This window comes from Sorex fumeus, unplaced genomic scaffold, assembly GCF_029834395.1.
Source record: "Sorex fumeus unplaced genomic scaffold, SorFum_2.1 ptg000041l, whole genome shotgun sequence".
In the NCBI taxonomy this organism is placed as follows: domain Eukaryota; kingdom Metazoa; phylum Chordata; class Mammalia; order Eulipotyphla; family Soricidae; genus Sorex; species Sorex fumeus.
This window is the reverse complement of record NW_026606098.1, coordinates 6617914-6633672: the sequence shown is the minus strand read 5'-3', so window position 1 is coordinate 6633672 and position 15759 is coordinate 6617914. Positions and strand designations below refer to the sequence as shown.

Below are 15759 nucleotides of genomic sequence, written 5' to 3'. Positions count from 1 at the left end.
CCCAGCGGAGGGGTGTGGTGCGAGGGATGGCAGGAGTGGTGCAGGGGCGGGGGCGGGGCGCCGGATGAGGGATGTGGCGGAGGAGGGGCGTGGCGTAAGGAGTGGCGGAAGGAGTGTGGCGCGGAGGGGCGGGGGCGGGTCACTGGAGGAGGGGTGTGGCGCAAAGGGCGGCGCGAGGGGGTGCGGCGCGGAGGGGCTGGGGCGGGGGGAGCCGGGGAAGGTGTGGCGCGAGGGGCGGGGGCGGGGCTCCGGAGGAGGGATGTGGCGCGAGGGGCGGGGACGGGGCGCCGGAGGAGGGGTGTGGCGCGAGGGGTGGCAGAAGGGGTGCTGCGCGGAGAGGTGGGGCCGGGCCCCGCAGGAGTGGGGCGGCAGGAGGGGTGCGGCGTGAGGGGCGGGCGGGGCCTACCCTGGGAAGCGGCGGGCCAGTGGAGATCAGTGTGGACGTGGTCGGCGGGCGGGGGGAGGCCCGGATTCCCGGGAACGCGGGGTGGGCGTGGCCATGGGAGGGGTGGGGCGCGGAGAAAGGGCGTGGACGTGACCCCGAGGAAAAGGCAGGGTCAGGGGAGGCCGCGGCCGCTCCCGGCACATCCCCGCACGGCCCGCCTGAGGCGCGGGCCGCCGCCGAGCCGGAGCCTACCTCAGCGTGTCCCTCGGCGGGGCGCAGAGGGGCTGACGGTGTCCGACAAGCTCTAGCCGCTGCCTCCGCCCGCGCAGGCGCAGTGCGCGTAGACCCCGCGCCACGAAGGCCCCGCCCCCGGCCGCACCCACGCATGCGTCCGTGCACGCAGCCGTCTGCCAGGGAGGTGGGCACCGCCCCGACCCGCGCAGGCGCACTTTACCCCTCTTCGGGGCCCGGCCTCGGCGCGGAGGGGACCAGAAAGGGGCGGGGCTACGGGAGTGGAGATTTCGGGGCCGCGGGGGCGGCGGGACCCAGAGTGGGGCAGACCGAGGAGGCGTGCGGGGGTCTGGCCGGCCCGGCCGGGACCGGTGGGTGCCCCGAGGGGCTGAGCTTTCCGAAAGGAGGCTCCGCTTTGGCGCCCTCGGTGCGGCCACGTTGAGAACATTCGTCCTTCGCACCACCTGATGGGTGCCAGTTGAGAGAACCCGGGAGATCCTCTTTTACCCGGAGGAAGTTTAGTGCTAACGGGCAGGGGCTGTTGGCGCCGCGCACACGGAGGCGGTGGGTCTGCGCCCGGGGCAGCGTCCTCTGTGCGGGGGAAGGGGGGGCAGGGGGGTGACAAGGGGTTTACTCGACCACCCGCCGCCTCTGTCCACCAGCACCTGGGTACACCGTGCTGTAATAATGAAGGGCCAGGCCATTCACACCCCAGTCCAGGACTTTCTTACTGAGTCAGCTGAGTTCCACAAACTGATGTACCAATCCTCATTAGTTCCAGTGTCAAAAATCCATCTTCTGATGAGGCTTTTGTTGTGACTGTGAGCTAGGTGGAAGACGTGAGATCTTTGGTTGAAAAAGTAGTTCCCACCCAGTAAACAGCCTGACAGGCTAAATCTAGTGATCTCTTCTACTTTAAACCTCATAAGTTATAATAGCACTGTAGCACTGTCCTCTGGTTGTTCATCGATTTGCTCCAGCGGGCACCAGTGACGTCTCACAACAAATTGTGAGACTTGTTGTTACTGTGTTTGGCATATTGAATATGTCAAAGCTTGCCAGACTTTGCTGTGCCGGCAAGATACTCTCGGTAGCTTGCTGGGCTCTCCAAGAGGGGCGGGGGAATCAAACCCAGGTCGGCCATGTCGACCGTGCAAGGCAAATGCCTTACCCACTGTGCTATGGCTCCAGCCCAAGTTATAATAAGCATATTCAAATTAGAACTTGTGGCAGAATTGTGCAAAAGAGGAAAGCTGGCGATTTCCTTCGGTACCTGAGCTGGAGCAGGTGCACACTCCATGTGTGTTTCTGCAGGCAGCAGACTCCCACACACAAAGCAACAAAGGGTGAGGGGTGTCCCAACTCCAGTTCCTTTTCAAAATAAAGTTCAAAACAAAAGCCCTGTTATTTGGAGCTGGGCTCCTGCCATTGCCTGGCACCAGAGCACACTCAGCATGCACCCCTACTCCCCTACCCTACCCCCTACCCCAGCACCCCGCACCGTTTCTGGACTGGCTTCTGGAAGGGGTTTTGGAATGACGGGGAAAGGCCAAGTGGGGCCCTGAAATCCAATGCAGTATGTGAATAACAAAACGTGATACCCATGAGAGAGATGATTCCATCTCCTGTTGCCAAATGGGGCCTCTAGGACTCACTCTTCTCCATTAGCATGAGCTCATCCTGCACTGTGGGCCCAGCCAGTCCAAGAAATCTCTGTGCTCTGCTCTGCTCTGCTTTTCCTGTGCCAAGACGTCACCAGGCAGAAGGCGTCCCTTTGATAGAGAGGAACAGGAGTGTCTGATCACAAGCATGACCTCAAGTTCCATACATGAAGTTACTTCACATGTGCACACACCTGGTATGCATGTGTGTATGTATGTATGCAAGTATGTCCTGTCCGTGGTTCATTTTCATTTTCATTTTCTAAGTTCATTTTCTCCTCCACTGTCCTGAAGCAAGAGTCTGGACTCTCCTCAGAGGCTGAGACAAGGAAGAATCTGTCATGGGTCCCTCTGTGAGGGGATCAGAGTCCCCAGCTCATGACGTCCTGTAGTACAGTTAATTCTCCACCACACCCAGTCCCCCCTCCCGCATACACACACACAACACTCACCGCAAAAGTCTGTTGCCCTTCTGGCTGTCCCTGCAGGACACAGGCCTCCTTGCGGACTTGGCCTCTGCAACCACCTCGCAAGCAACATGGCACAGATTCTGTCCACTGAGGGGGAAACAAGATGCTGCCCAGCCTTCCCTGTCCCCTTACCAACAAGAATGACCTTGCTGAGCTGGGGCCAGCAAGATAGGAGGAGTTGCAGTGTAGAAGTGTGCTGGTTGGGGAATCCATGTCCAGGGGCCACACGAAAACTCAGAACTTTGTCAGTTGCATAACCACCTGGGGGAAAGGTCACTTGCTGAAAGGACCCTCTTCCCACCTGCTGGGACAGCCCCTCTGCCTGAGGTCCCATAGCTCACTGAATGTGGTTGTAGGTAATGTCCTGTCTCCTGGGGCTACATGGCACAGCATTCTGGAATCCACACAGCATCCTGGGGTCCACAGAGCTCCCTGGGGTCCATAAAACATGTGAGTTTACTCTCTGGACATAGGAACATGGCTGGAATGCAGCCACACTCCCAAATGGCGAGCACAGCTGCTGCTTCCTGGGCGACACTCATTAACTAATCCTTCCCTACCCAGCAGAGGGAGGTAAGTGGGAGGCCCACAGGGTAGCCCCTGCCCCCATCCCCCATCTTTGGAGTGTTAGGCAGTGGAGATAGGCTTGGGAAACAACTATGTCCACAGCTTTCTTTGTACATCAGTGGAACACTGTGAGTGCTCAGCATCAAGGCCTGACCTTGGGGTGAGGAAGCTTGGGACCAAGGCCCTGGAGAAGAGGGTGACCTGTTTAGTAGCTTCTCCACTAGAAGTGGCTCATGCAAGTGCCTTGGAGACAGGCAGCAAGAGATGGGGAGCTAGTTGTGGGCCCTCAGTCTCCACTGTTCAAAGGAGCACCTGGACAGGTCCCACCTGGGTCCCTCCTGCTCTGACCATCTGTGACCCTCACCCTGGGATTCTGGAGGGCTTCCCCCTGCCTCACTGAATGAAGGCTTTCCCTGAAAACACCAGGGTCTATTCACTTTGCAGGCCCTGCAGACGTGGCTCTGTGCTTCTCCAGGGCTGAGTGTGGAGAGGCAGGCCAAGGCTTGAAGCTGGGCAGAAGCTGGGCCCACAGCCATTCATCTGCCTTCAGCCCTTGGAAGCTTCTGGCGCCTGCTGTGAGCTGCCTCTACCGGAATCAATAACCTGCTGCTCTTCTCCCAGTCCAGCCTGCTGCCAGGACGGCAGGACACTCGCCTATAAATTTTCAATAGCACAAAGTGCTGACTCCCCACTTCCTGCCCCACAGGCAGTTTTCCTCTTTGGCCCTGAGCAGCCTGGCCCCCCACGAGTGGGAGGGGGGGTCTGTCAATGCAGCACTGTGTGCAGCCCGCAGCCCCCACTGGCTGGTTGGGCCTGCAGTGACCAGCTGGCCACGCCCAACCACACCACAGGAAGGAATAAGAGGCAGCCTCAGCCTCCTAGTCTGCCGCGCAGGACCTGAAGCAGAGGTGACCAGGAGGAGCACCAAAAACCCTGACGTGAGGCACTCAGAGAAACCTGTTCTTTTCTCTTGGGGACGAATCTTGAGAGGGGCTGGGAATAGGGTGTTCGTTAAAAAAACGTGTGTGTGGGGTGGTGTGTGTGTGTGTGGTTGTGTGTGTGTGTGTGTGGCGGGAGTGGCGGTGGGGGTATTGGAGAAACAGTATAAGGGTTAACGCTCAGGCCTATCGGTGGCTGACCCCAGTTCTATCCTCAGCATCACAGGGTCCCGGGAGCATCATCAGCCATAGCCCCAGAGACCCCCAAGCACCACAGGAGTGCTCTGGGTCTCCCTGGCTCTGCGGTTCCCAAGCAGCACAGCATCCTAGAGCTCTCAAGTTGAACCATTGGCCTGGTTAGCTGAGAATCACCGGCAGGGACCTCTGAATCCCATGAGCATTAGTTAAGAGCCCCCCCAATCACTGTCATCTCCTTAATCGTCAAATTACTCAAGTGGGCGCCAGTGATGTCTCTATTCCTCCCAGCTCTGAGATTTTAGCAGCCTCTTCTTACTTGTCTTTTCCCAATGACTGGAGGCTCTTTCAGGGTCCGGGGAATGAGACCTATTGTCGTTACTGTATTTGGCATATTGAATACACCACAGGGAGCTTGCCAGGCTCTGCCCGTATGGGCGGGATACTCTCGGTAGCTTGCCGGGCTCTCCAAGAGGCATAAATGGGTAGGAAGTGTCTTATAATGTCCGGAAAGTGGCCTAGAGTGTGGTGGTGGTTGGGCAGTGGAGGTCGGCTGCCGGGGCTAAGTACCCTTGGGGTGGGAAGGGCTCTCACCCGCCCCACAGTCTGACGCGGAGTCGGGTGGCATGGTTCTGGGAGCCTTCTTTTATACTCCCATCTGGGAGGAGCACCTGTGAGTTCTGGAGGGTGGCCAATGAAGAGATTATCTGGTGCCGGCAGGGTATGGCTTATGGGTGTGATCCCTGAGTCACCGGAGACTGGGGGAAGCAGGCAGAGGATCTCTGTTCCAGGTCCCATTAAGTCCAGAGTCCAAGGTCGCAAAGTTCCACATTTTTATCTGGGTTCCTTGGCCCCCCAAAATTCAAGAAATAAAAATCCCTTTAAAATAACCTGCAGCATTTCCACAGGATGGATTTGTGTCCACCTGAGCTCACTAGCCTGCAAGAGGGAGCTTCGGTGGGTGGCTGTGTAGGGATGGTGTCCAGAAGTCCTTCAGTGGCTTGTTTCTGCTTGCCCAGGACCAAGAGGCACACAGACTCTGCAGCCCCTCTCAGAAGTACCCTGCTCCCTCCCACCCTTCCACCTGGGTAGGCATCTTTCTGGGTATTTTCTGGGCTGTCAGCTGTTGGAAACTCATATCAAGAATCTGAGGAAGGTCTGGAATATTCACAGGGAAGCACTAGCTGGGACCTTCCATGTGTGATGTGTCCTTCCAGGGACTTAAAGCCCAAATAGCACAATCAACACTCATACCTAAAACTTGCATCCTGTGATAAGGCAACTTTATGTCAATAAAAATAAGGACAGTGAAGATAACAAATGCAGAACACTGATAGAGTGACAGGGAGCAGGACCTCTGGTTTGCAGTAACCCTTAAACTGTTCATACTGTAAAGGGAGAACTGCACAAGAAAAATATTTTAATAGACTTGCACTGTGGATAGCAGAATCACACTTTATGTAGTTTTCAAATGCATGAAATACATTTTATGCCTTTCCTTTGAAAGTACGCCAAACAGTTCACAGTTCAAAAAAATAACTTAGCCTTCCTCTTCACCAAACATGAGAAACATTAGGTTGATGCAAATCTTTCTTGGATTTTTTATTAAAAAAACAAAGAAAACAAACAAACAAAAAACTAACAATGAAAAACATGTATAAGGAAATTTGAAATCTCTAATGCATCTGAAATGTTCTATTTACATGTGATGTCTGGGATTCAGGTACTTACAAGCTATGCTTGGTAGATATTGGATGGCTTTAGCAAAGTATTAACTGGGTGACTTATGAAACTTGGGTAGCCTGAGGACCGTTGAGAGTTAAAGCCTGCGGCAGCTTTGAATAATCAATTTTAGTAATTTATTTTTGTCTTGGGGCCACACACAGCAATGCTCAGGGGTTACTCCTGGTTCTGCACTCAGGAATCACTCCTGGAAGTGTTTGAGGGACCATTTATGGGATGCTATGGATCAAACCCGGGTCAACTGCATGCAAAGCAAGTTCTCCACTAGCTGTACTATTGCTCTGGCTCCCAACCAATTTTTATTTCTAATTTATTTAGAGAAAATAAAATCCTTTAAATTAAAAAAAATAATAATTATTGGTGACTTTAGTCCAAGACAAAAATCCTCAACTGTCTTTCCTTTTGGGAGATCAAAAAGTTGTTAATATTAAATTCCAACATATTTTTTAAATAAAATGTAACATGATTTTTTAACAATTAGATGTGGCTCTTTCCACTATTTTTAACCATGATACATAAAGTCACTATTTGACTCCAGTATTAGAGGTCCAGGCCCACAAGCAAACAAGGTAAGGGTAACTCCTGCTGTGAAATAACTCAGTAGTTGTGCTTTGTGAAACCTGTCAGTTCCCAAGCTCAGGCTGCCTGCCCAGCATAAATGTCACCTTAAGTTCCCTGTGGAGAGGGAGGAACCTTTCACGCCCTCTGGCATCTGCAGAGAGATGCTCTCAGCAGTGAATAAACAACTTTCCCCAATTTCATGGGCAGGCTTCACTCACAGTGTCTGCTCCCAAGCCACAGCAGCCAGACAGTGGCCTCAGAATATATTCCTCCTTCTGCAGATCAAGGTACACTCTGATCTTTTAAAAAAAATAGTCCACCATGTTCAGGACACCATTTCCATAACTCCTACCATTATAGACAGCAACATTCCTATCTACAGCAATTATACCGTATTTATTTTTTCAGTTGAATTTTACAGCTGTTTGGGGTCATACTGTTGGGAAGAAGACATATGCCACTGCACCCACCAGCCCTTATACTGGGTGACTAATGATGTTGGCGAAGAATTGCCAAGAGGTACCTGGACTGCCTAAGCACCACTTGGCAGGCTCCCAAAATAAACATGAAAATCCACTGATGTTCGATGAGTTGAATTTATTTGTAAATTCAAAGGTAGCAGGTTTTTCCCGAGATCTTGGGTAAGAAATACAGGTTCTTGGGGCCAAAGCAGGTAAGGTATTTGATTTGTATGTGGCTGTCCCGGCATCCCATTTGGTCTCTCAGCACTGTCAGGAGTAATTCCGAGTGCAGAGCCAGAAGTAACGCCTGAGCATCACTGGGTGTGCTCCCCACCACCCCCCGAAAAAAAGAAATGCAGGTTCCTAGATGGTGTGTGTGAGCTCCAGGGACAGGCTTTGGTTGTTCTTGGGTAGAAAGCAGGAAAGCTATTCATTTCTGAAGGCTCACTTGCTTCATCTTCCTGTGTTCCACTCAATTCTAAGGACTGTGGTTCTGACTGGCTGTTCATTATGGAGCCCAGTGCAAGCAGAGGTGGCTTCATACCTAACCTCCCATTGCTCCTCCTCGGTTTTTGCTGCTTTCCCAAACCCACCCAGAAGTCAAAGGGCATAGAACTTAGGCTGCGGTCCACTTAGGCTGCAGTCCACAGGGAGAGAGAAGGAAAGGGGGTGGGTGGGTGGGAGAGTGACCCTAAAGTGCTGCTGAAAAATCCTGGCAGCTGTGGGAGCTGTGGTGGCCCCTCACGATGTGGAAGGCTGTGTGGATGTTCTGTGGAGCAAAATGCAAACCAGAAGTGTCTTTCCTTTGTGGCTCATAGTATGTCTGAGCTGGAGAAGGCCGTGGTGACCCTCATTGATGTTTTCCACCAGTATTCCGGAAGGGAGGGTGACAAGCACAAACTGAAGAAGTCAGAGCTCAAGGAGCTAATCAACACAGAGCTTTCTCACTTTTTAGAGGTAAGTCTTGCTTTTTCATATCTCCTGTCCACAATGGAGGCCTGCAGTCGCTCCTCTCAGCTGTTCTCGGGTCTGAGAGCAGGGACCCTGCCTCGGTCACGCTGCTCCCTTAGCGTACCCTGGATTCCTGGGCCCTGCTTCTGGGAGTGTGAGATACCAAAGAATAAAGATGCCTCTGAGGCCAAAGACGCTGAGTTTCATCTGAAAAATCTAAGGACGTACAGTAAGAATAATGATTAAACAGGCAGAAAATGAGACAGTGGTCGATCAGAAGCCAGAGTGCACAGAAAAGATCAGACGGTATGGAAAATCAAGAGTTTCCTCTGGGAAAGGGATGTTGGGTTTCATCCAAGTGCTTGGCACCCACCATAGTTACTTGACAAACATCTGCTGAGCACTCACCTCCATCAGTTCTGGGACTGGCTCAGAGCAGCCTCTGCTCTGGGGCACCAGCCACAACCTCCTGAAGCCCTCTGTTCATGGTCATGGTGTGTAAGGGTACACATCATCAGATGTATGGAGTAAGGAGCATCTCTCAGTGAGAACCTGACCCAGAGAGTGCCCTTTCTGGAAACTTAGTGCCCAGTCAGCTGTGGCCAGAGGACCAGACTCGCTTCCCTTCCTTCCTGCCACACAAATGGGGCAACCACATGTAATTCCACAATTGTGCTCTGACTGGACCTTCCTGAATGCTCAGTTCAAGGACTGGTCAAGGTGCACCTAGAGCCAGAAGGGAACACTTCCTGCTGGGGGCATTTCTAGGTCCTTGAGCAATTCAGTCACTATTCCCAGCCCCGGTGGCAGATCAGTGCTCTGGAGACGGAGAGCTGCTCATGAGGCAGACCCTGTGTGCAGCCACACCCCTGAACTTCTAGAGTCCATCAGCATAGGACAGAGTTGGCTCCAGCCCATGCTGTGCTGGGCATTTTTAAGGGGGCTTTGCCCACCACTACCTGCAAACCTGTGGCTATGACCTATGCTTCCCCCGGCAGAGACCACTGCTGCAGACTGGGGTGAGTGGGGACGCCCTGAGTCTGCTTTTTTTTTTTTTTTTGCTTTTTGGGTCACACCTGGTGATACACAGGGGTTACTACTCGCTCTGCACTCAGGAGTTACTCCTGGCGGTGCTCAGGGGACCATATGGGATGCTAGGAATCGAACCCGGGTCGGCCGCGTGCAAGGCAAACGCCCTAAACGCTGTGCTATCTCTCCAGCCCCCCCGAGTCTGCTTCTGACACTGCTATTCTCCAGCATGAGCTCTCAAGACAGAGACAGTGTGTGCCAAAGCCTCATGCACCACATGCTGATCTTCAACAGAGCAGCTGCCCTCACGGACCTCCTTTGAAATAGGAGAGGAGGGCAAGTGGGAGTTACACATGCTTCTAGACTTACTTCAGCCAACAACAATAGTTCCAAATTACCCCAGTCCTCACCAGAGGCTGAGTTTACCTAGTAGCTTTATGCTTACGGGGAGCCAGGCCCCTTCAGTCAGGCACAGAAGTGAGAAAGCAGCTCAGGCATCCCTGCTGGATCAATGCCCACGGCCCTCTCCACTGTCCCGTCCCTGCTCACAACCCCTGTTCACAATCCCTGTCCACAACTCTTGTCCACAACTGCTTCCCTGGTCCCTGCCCTGACTCCATTGTGAGTGCTCACAGCCTGCATGCAGCCCCAGGCTCGGCTGTACCATCTTAATAGTCTGTTCAGGAACCCAAGTCCCGCTAGGCCTAAGGGGATGGCAGTGGTGCAGAGCAGAGCCTGATCAGTGCACATTCCATGAGAAACTTTCCTGGTATTTTGCATTTTATTATTTAGGTCATTTCTGGCATAAATCGTGACAGCCAACCAATGTGTGTGGTCATTTAAGTGAGTCTACATTTCATTTTAAAACAAGTCAGGCACTGTTTCTCTTTTTTTCCCCCAGGAAATCAAAGAGCAAGAAGCTGTGGACAAAGTCATGAACATCCTGGACAGTGATGGAGATGGGGAATGTGACTTCCAGGAATTCATGGCCTTCGTTGCCATGGTGACCACTGCCTGCCACGAGTTCTTTGAGCATGAGTGAAAGGGACAGAGCAGCCACTGGCCCTGAGCAGAGGCGAGATGGCAGGGAACAGAGAGCAGGGTCAGTCAGGGCTACAGCTGTCCAGATGCCTGTAGCTAATTAGGGAGCATGATTTACATAGTGAGTGAAAAATTGAAACCTCCTCTGGAGAGCAGCTTCTCATGGCCTACACAGTTGTTTCTTTCACATGTGTCATCCTCTTATAACCCTCACACAGAAGCATAGCTAAATCCCACCTCCACCAGCCCAGCCCTCCACCGCCTTTCTCTCCCATACCAGACATCAGAGATGCCCCCTAAGCTGGTCCTTCCTCCATGCAGATTGACCCTGCAGTCTCTCCCCCGGTGGGCTGTGATTCTGAGGAAGAATTCCATGCTAAAATTTCTAACTGGAAAAACCAGAACTAGGAGTTCTACTCTAAGTGGCACTTCCCTTCTGAGTGCCGTGGTCCACTGTGTGGACAGAGGAGGCCAGCACAGGACCCAGTCCTCTGCTCTGAGAGGTAGAATCAGCTGCCCCATCTCTCAGCATCATCCCACTGGCATCGGCTGGGCACCTGTTGTCTGCTCTGTTGGTGAATGTCAATTCTGACTTATTTGGACTGACACTGGTGGAGACAACAAAGTATGTAGAAAAATAAACTGTAGACATATGTATCCATGAATTCAAGTTATAAACACTAAAATTTACTTCTAAAAAATTTCAAATACATCTTACTCACACTTCTTCCTGTTTTCTTTTTTATGGGCACAGATTGATTGATAGCTCGTATTTGTATTACATTTTTAAAAAGTGTGTTGTTACAAATCTCTGAAGCTATTTAGATGTAAAGTGAAAACAAGACCCTGCAACCAGGAAAACGACGGTGGGTGAAGGTGGGTTTGGGAACACTTGGACTAGCCTTAATGCGAGAGGAGACAAGAAAATTATTAGGGGGCTCCCAGAGAAGAGGTGAACACACCTGCATCCCACCCATCCTCCCACTCTGACCTGTCCTTAGCAATGATCAGTCTTCATCAGCTCACAGGCATTGTCAAGTTCCTCACAGGGCTGAGCTGCTGCCAGAGTCCCCAGCAGGCAGCATTACCTGACCTGCCCAGGCCTGGTGGTCTTTGGCATCATCAGGGAAAACCAGACCCCCACTTCTTCCAGAGAAAGTGGCTGAGACAGCTGGCCTCAATGCCAGTCCTAAGGGAAGGCCACCCATGTACTGTCCCCCAGGCCCCTGAGCAGGCATCTCTGCCCAGGCACCCAAGCACCCACTTCAGGGTACGTCCTACTGAGAACAGCACTGAGCCCACCGCTGAGATGCTGGGACAGGCTAAGGGCTGTTTGGGATATCCAACAGGATCCTGGCTCCCCTCTTCCAATCCCAGGGCACCCTGCAGGTACTGTTGTCCTGGCAGCATAGGGGCCTGATTCCGTCACAGGGCCATCCTCAGCTCACCACCACTGTCCTCATTCCTGCCCACATGGGAAATGGACCAAGGACCATGACGCCAGGGATGAGGCCAGGCAGCGTATCCAGGGGATGGGAAGCAGGACTGGGGGCTGAGGCATCTGGCCAGGCTCCCTTGCCTTCCTATCACTGTCTTGGCACAGCTATGGTTGCTGCCAGCTGGGCCGGCCCGCACCACCAAGCCAGACCCTGCTCCCTTGTACCAAAGCAATTTCCTCAGGCGAGGGCCCCACCCCTTGTCTCCCTTGCAGGGAGTTCAAGTCTTTGTGACATCAAGTACCGTGAGCCAATGACATTCTGCAGCTTCACCATCTACCCTGCAAGACCCCACCCATATTTCAAGGCTTGGCCCTAAACTCCCATCGGCCCACCAACTGCCAAGGTTTAGAACATGGAAGTTCTGGGAAAGCCCACATCTCTGTCCTGTGAGACCGCTGGGTTATTGAGTTCAAATTTATCACATCAATTCAAGTTCAATGGAAAGCATGACTGTTTAATGGGCATAAAAATTTAAGAGGGCAGAGAGATAGTATAGCACAAGGGCATTTGTCTTCCATGAGGCCTATGTGGGTTTAATCCATGCCACCCCATATGACCCCCTGGGCCCTGCCAGGAGTGATCCCTGAACTCAGAGCCAGGAGTAACCCCTGAGCACTGCAGGGTACGACCCTAAAGCCAAAAATCAAACAAAAAATTGGGGCTTTAGAGCATAATTATCCAGTGAGTCCTAGTACCCACCTTTTTAGGGGGCCTGGCCACACCTGGTTGAGTTCAGGGGTTGTTTTATAGCTCAGTATTTGAGGGACCGAATATGTGCTCTAGCTCACTGAACTGTCTCCCCAGCCTTTGGCCTATTATCTACTCTTGACAGCCTCTCCAGCTTTCTGATGGCTGTTAATTGCATGAAGTACCTTCACTATTGTTTTTCTTCCAGTTTATGCTGATCTAAAGATGTTCTCTTGTTGGGAGATAGCTCAAAAGGCTGAGGCATGTGCTTGGTGTGTAAAGGGCTATAGATTCAAACCCCAGCATCTCGTGGTCTCCCAAGCATTGCTGGGAAATTGCCTCCTCAAAAAATAATTGGGGGGTTGGTAGATAGTACACATATGCTGAGTGCACACCCAGCATATGCCTGATGCCGGTTCAATTCTGAGCACCATGTGGTCTCCCAGACATCACCAAGAGCAGCCCTGGAGGCCCCCCAAGCACTACTAGGTGTGGCACTGAGGCCTCTAGCACCACCAGAATTTGCATAGATATGCCCTAGAATCTCAGGGTCCAGCAATATCGTATACCATCCTGAGGCAGGCTTGGAGATCTACGCCCCAGATCCCACACACCTGGGTTTCTCTGCCGGTTCCTTCAGAACCGTGAGAGGCTCGTCTGAACATGTGGAGAGTGGTTTTAAGCATGGCTGGGGCTGGAACCGGAGGTCTTCAGCTGCCGGGGCTCTGCTCAGGGTGGGGAGCGAAACTCAACCCACCCTCCTCCACGGGGCCCAGGTGAGGACAGCCAGGCACGAAGGCAGGAGACTCTTCGCTGTTCTCTTCCAGGAACTGGGTTTTATAGTCTCTGGGTCTTGGCTGTCAATGGGATTACACGGCGCTGGGGGGCAGGTGGTGGGTGTAATGCCTACATACTGGAAGATGGGGGGATCTGAGTGGAGGAGAGAGAGAACAGCACAGTCTCCTGCCTCCGCGCCTGGCTGTCCTCACAGGGGCCCCGTGGAGGAGGGTGGGTTGAGATTTGCTCCCCACCCTGAGCAGAGCCCCGGCAGCTGAAGATCTCTGGTTCCAGCCACAGCCATGCTTAAAATCACTCTCCACACAGGTTCAGAGGAGTCTCACTCATGAAGGAACCGGCAGAGGAACCCAGGTATGTGGGACCTGGGGTGTAGATCTCCAAACCTGCTTGGATTGAGACTGGGCCTCCTCCACCCAGATCCCCCATCTTTCAGTATGTAGGCATTACACCCACCAACTGCCCCCGGCACTGTGTAATCCCATCAACAGCCAAGACCCAGAGACTATAAAACCTAGCTCCCGGAAGACGTCTTATCTAGTTCTTACTCTGGAGAACCTGGCAGACTACCAAAAGTATCCTGCCCACATGGCAGAGTCTGGCAAACTCCCCGTGGCATATTCAATATGCCAAAAACCAGTAACAATGATGGGTCTCATTCTCCCGACCCTGAAAGAGCCTCGAAAGTGGCACTTTCTAAAATCTCAGAGCTAGGACAAGGGAGATGTTACTGATGCCTGCTCGAGGAAATTGATGAACAATAGGATGACAGTGACAGTGATCATGAGGCACTTTCGCTCTGAAGCACGGGCCCAGCTGACTGCGAATTGCCAGTGGAGGCCCCCAGTAGAGGCCCTCTGAGTACTGCTTTGTAGAATAACATTGGTTTACTCTTTCTTCCTTGCTACAGGGAGCTTAGGTTTAGCAGGTTACACCCATCACAGTGCTCCCGAGTGACTTCCATTCCTTTGTGTGCTCATCTGTAACTTTTCTGTGCTCTCCTCCCCAACCAGTTAATCACCTTTTTCCCCTAATAAGATTCTGTTAACTTGTAGGTCAGATCCTTCTAAGGACACTGATCTTTTATTGTAAATTAATATTGCCTTTCTCCTCTCCTTGTATCTTTTGAACAGTTTACTTTAAAACAGGGCTGGAGCAATAGCACAGTGGGCATTTGCCTTGCATGTGGCTGACTTGGCCAACCAGAGTTTGATTCCTCTGCCCCTCTTGGAGAGCCCGGCAAGCTATCGAGAGAATCTCACCCGCATGGCAAAGGCTGGTAAGCTATCCGTGATGTATTCGATATGCCAAACACAGCCACAAGTCTCACAATGTTACTAGGCCTGCTCGAGCAAATCGATGAACAAGGGGAGGACTGTGACAGTGACATTAAAACAAGGTCCTTTTTGTATGGACAAAGGAAGATAGTTAATATTATGCCTTGTAACTTGGGAGTTAATTGACTCTGAATAATTTTCACTCCTGGGCATCTGCTTTCTTGACTTAAGCCTCAGTTGCCCTTAGTTCCTAACACCCCAAAAGCAGGGTCCCGTGGAACTGAATGGACCCAGGGCAAGCTGTGAGCTACTCTGGCATCAGAATGGGCCAGGCCAAAGCACAACTATACATTAAGAGCTTAATCATGGACAAATGATGTCATGATCCAAAAAGTAACGATGAGATTAGGACCCTGCTAAGAAAAGACTAATCTGGCCTGAGCACTGTAGTCTGAGATCGAGATGGCCCCGCTTAATGTACCTCTGTGTCCATACAAAATGATCAATATTATGAAAGTTTGTATGTTTGTTGGACTAAGGAGAGGAAAAACACACCCATAATTGGAATTTCAGTCTTGGGAGAGAATCTGTCTTATAAGAAGCTTCCCCTGGGGGAAGAACTTTACCTCTGTTGCTTGTATGACCACACCTATGTGTAAGCCCCAACCCCTCTTCTTTGGGATTTAACTAGGCTGTAAGAGGTGGCTGGGGGCGGGAGAATAGGTATGAAGTAGGAGGCAGAAGGAGAATAAAGGGGGATCCAGAAGGAGGATGAAGTAGCATGGGGGAGGAAGAAGCAGGAGGAAAATCAAGGGAGAATGGAGTTGGGAATGGAATAAACTGCAACTGACACCAACCAGCCTGGCCCTCGTTCCTTCGTTCATCTGCCCATCGTCATCGATCTCCCCAGGGTGGGAGAAGAGCCAGAGACTACCAAGCAGGCAGGGACGGGCAAAGGGGATGGCAGCAGCCTATCTCTCCCGCCACCCGCGTTCGGTAGTCTCAGGCCATTTGCCCACTCCACGGAGGTTGATGGTGATGGTCAGGAGGAGGAAGGAAACAAGGGCCAGGCTGGTTGGTCTTAGTAGCAGTTTATTACAGGGAAGGCCATCCTAAATAGGATTGGCAGAACACTAGATGAAGGACAACCATGCGAGCAAGCCGGGTTCCGCAAAGGATTCAGCACCATCGACCATATCCACACAATAACCAAGCTCATTGAGGTTTCTCGGGAGTTCAAGATGCCGCTCTGTTTAACGTTCATTGAT

General features: G+C 52.2%; 1 protein-coding gene across 1 annotated transcript; it reads left to right on the top strand.

The window, feature by feature from the left end:
• The first annotated feature begins 7983 nt into the window (after positions 1 to 7983).
• S100B (S100 calcium binding protein B) lies at positions 7984 to 10477 on the top strand. Its single transcript, XM_056119606.1, has 2 exons — positions 7984 to 8169; positions 10094 to 10477. The coding sequence occupies exons 1-2, from the start codon at positions 8032 to 8034 to the stop codon at positions 10232 to 10234; spliced, it is 279 nt and encodes a 92-aa protein (XP_055975581.1). The 5' UTR covers positions 7984 to 8031; the 3' UTR covers positions 10235 to 10477.
• The last annotated feature ends 5282 nt before the right edge of the window (positions 10478 to 15759 follow it).

Excerpts from the sequence above, each read along its gene's own strand:
- S100B (XM_056119606.1), top strand. The coding sequence starts at position 8,032 with ATGTCTGAGCTGGAGAAGGCCGTGGTGACCCTCATTGATGTTTTCCAC. Across the intron at positions 8,170-10,093 it reads AGCTTTCTCACTTTTTAGAG|GAAATCAAAGAGCAAGAAGC; the intron begins GTAAGTCTTGCT and ends TTTTTCCCCCAG.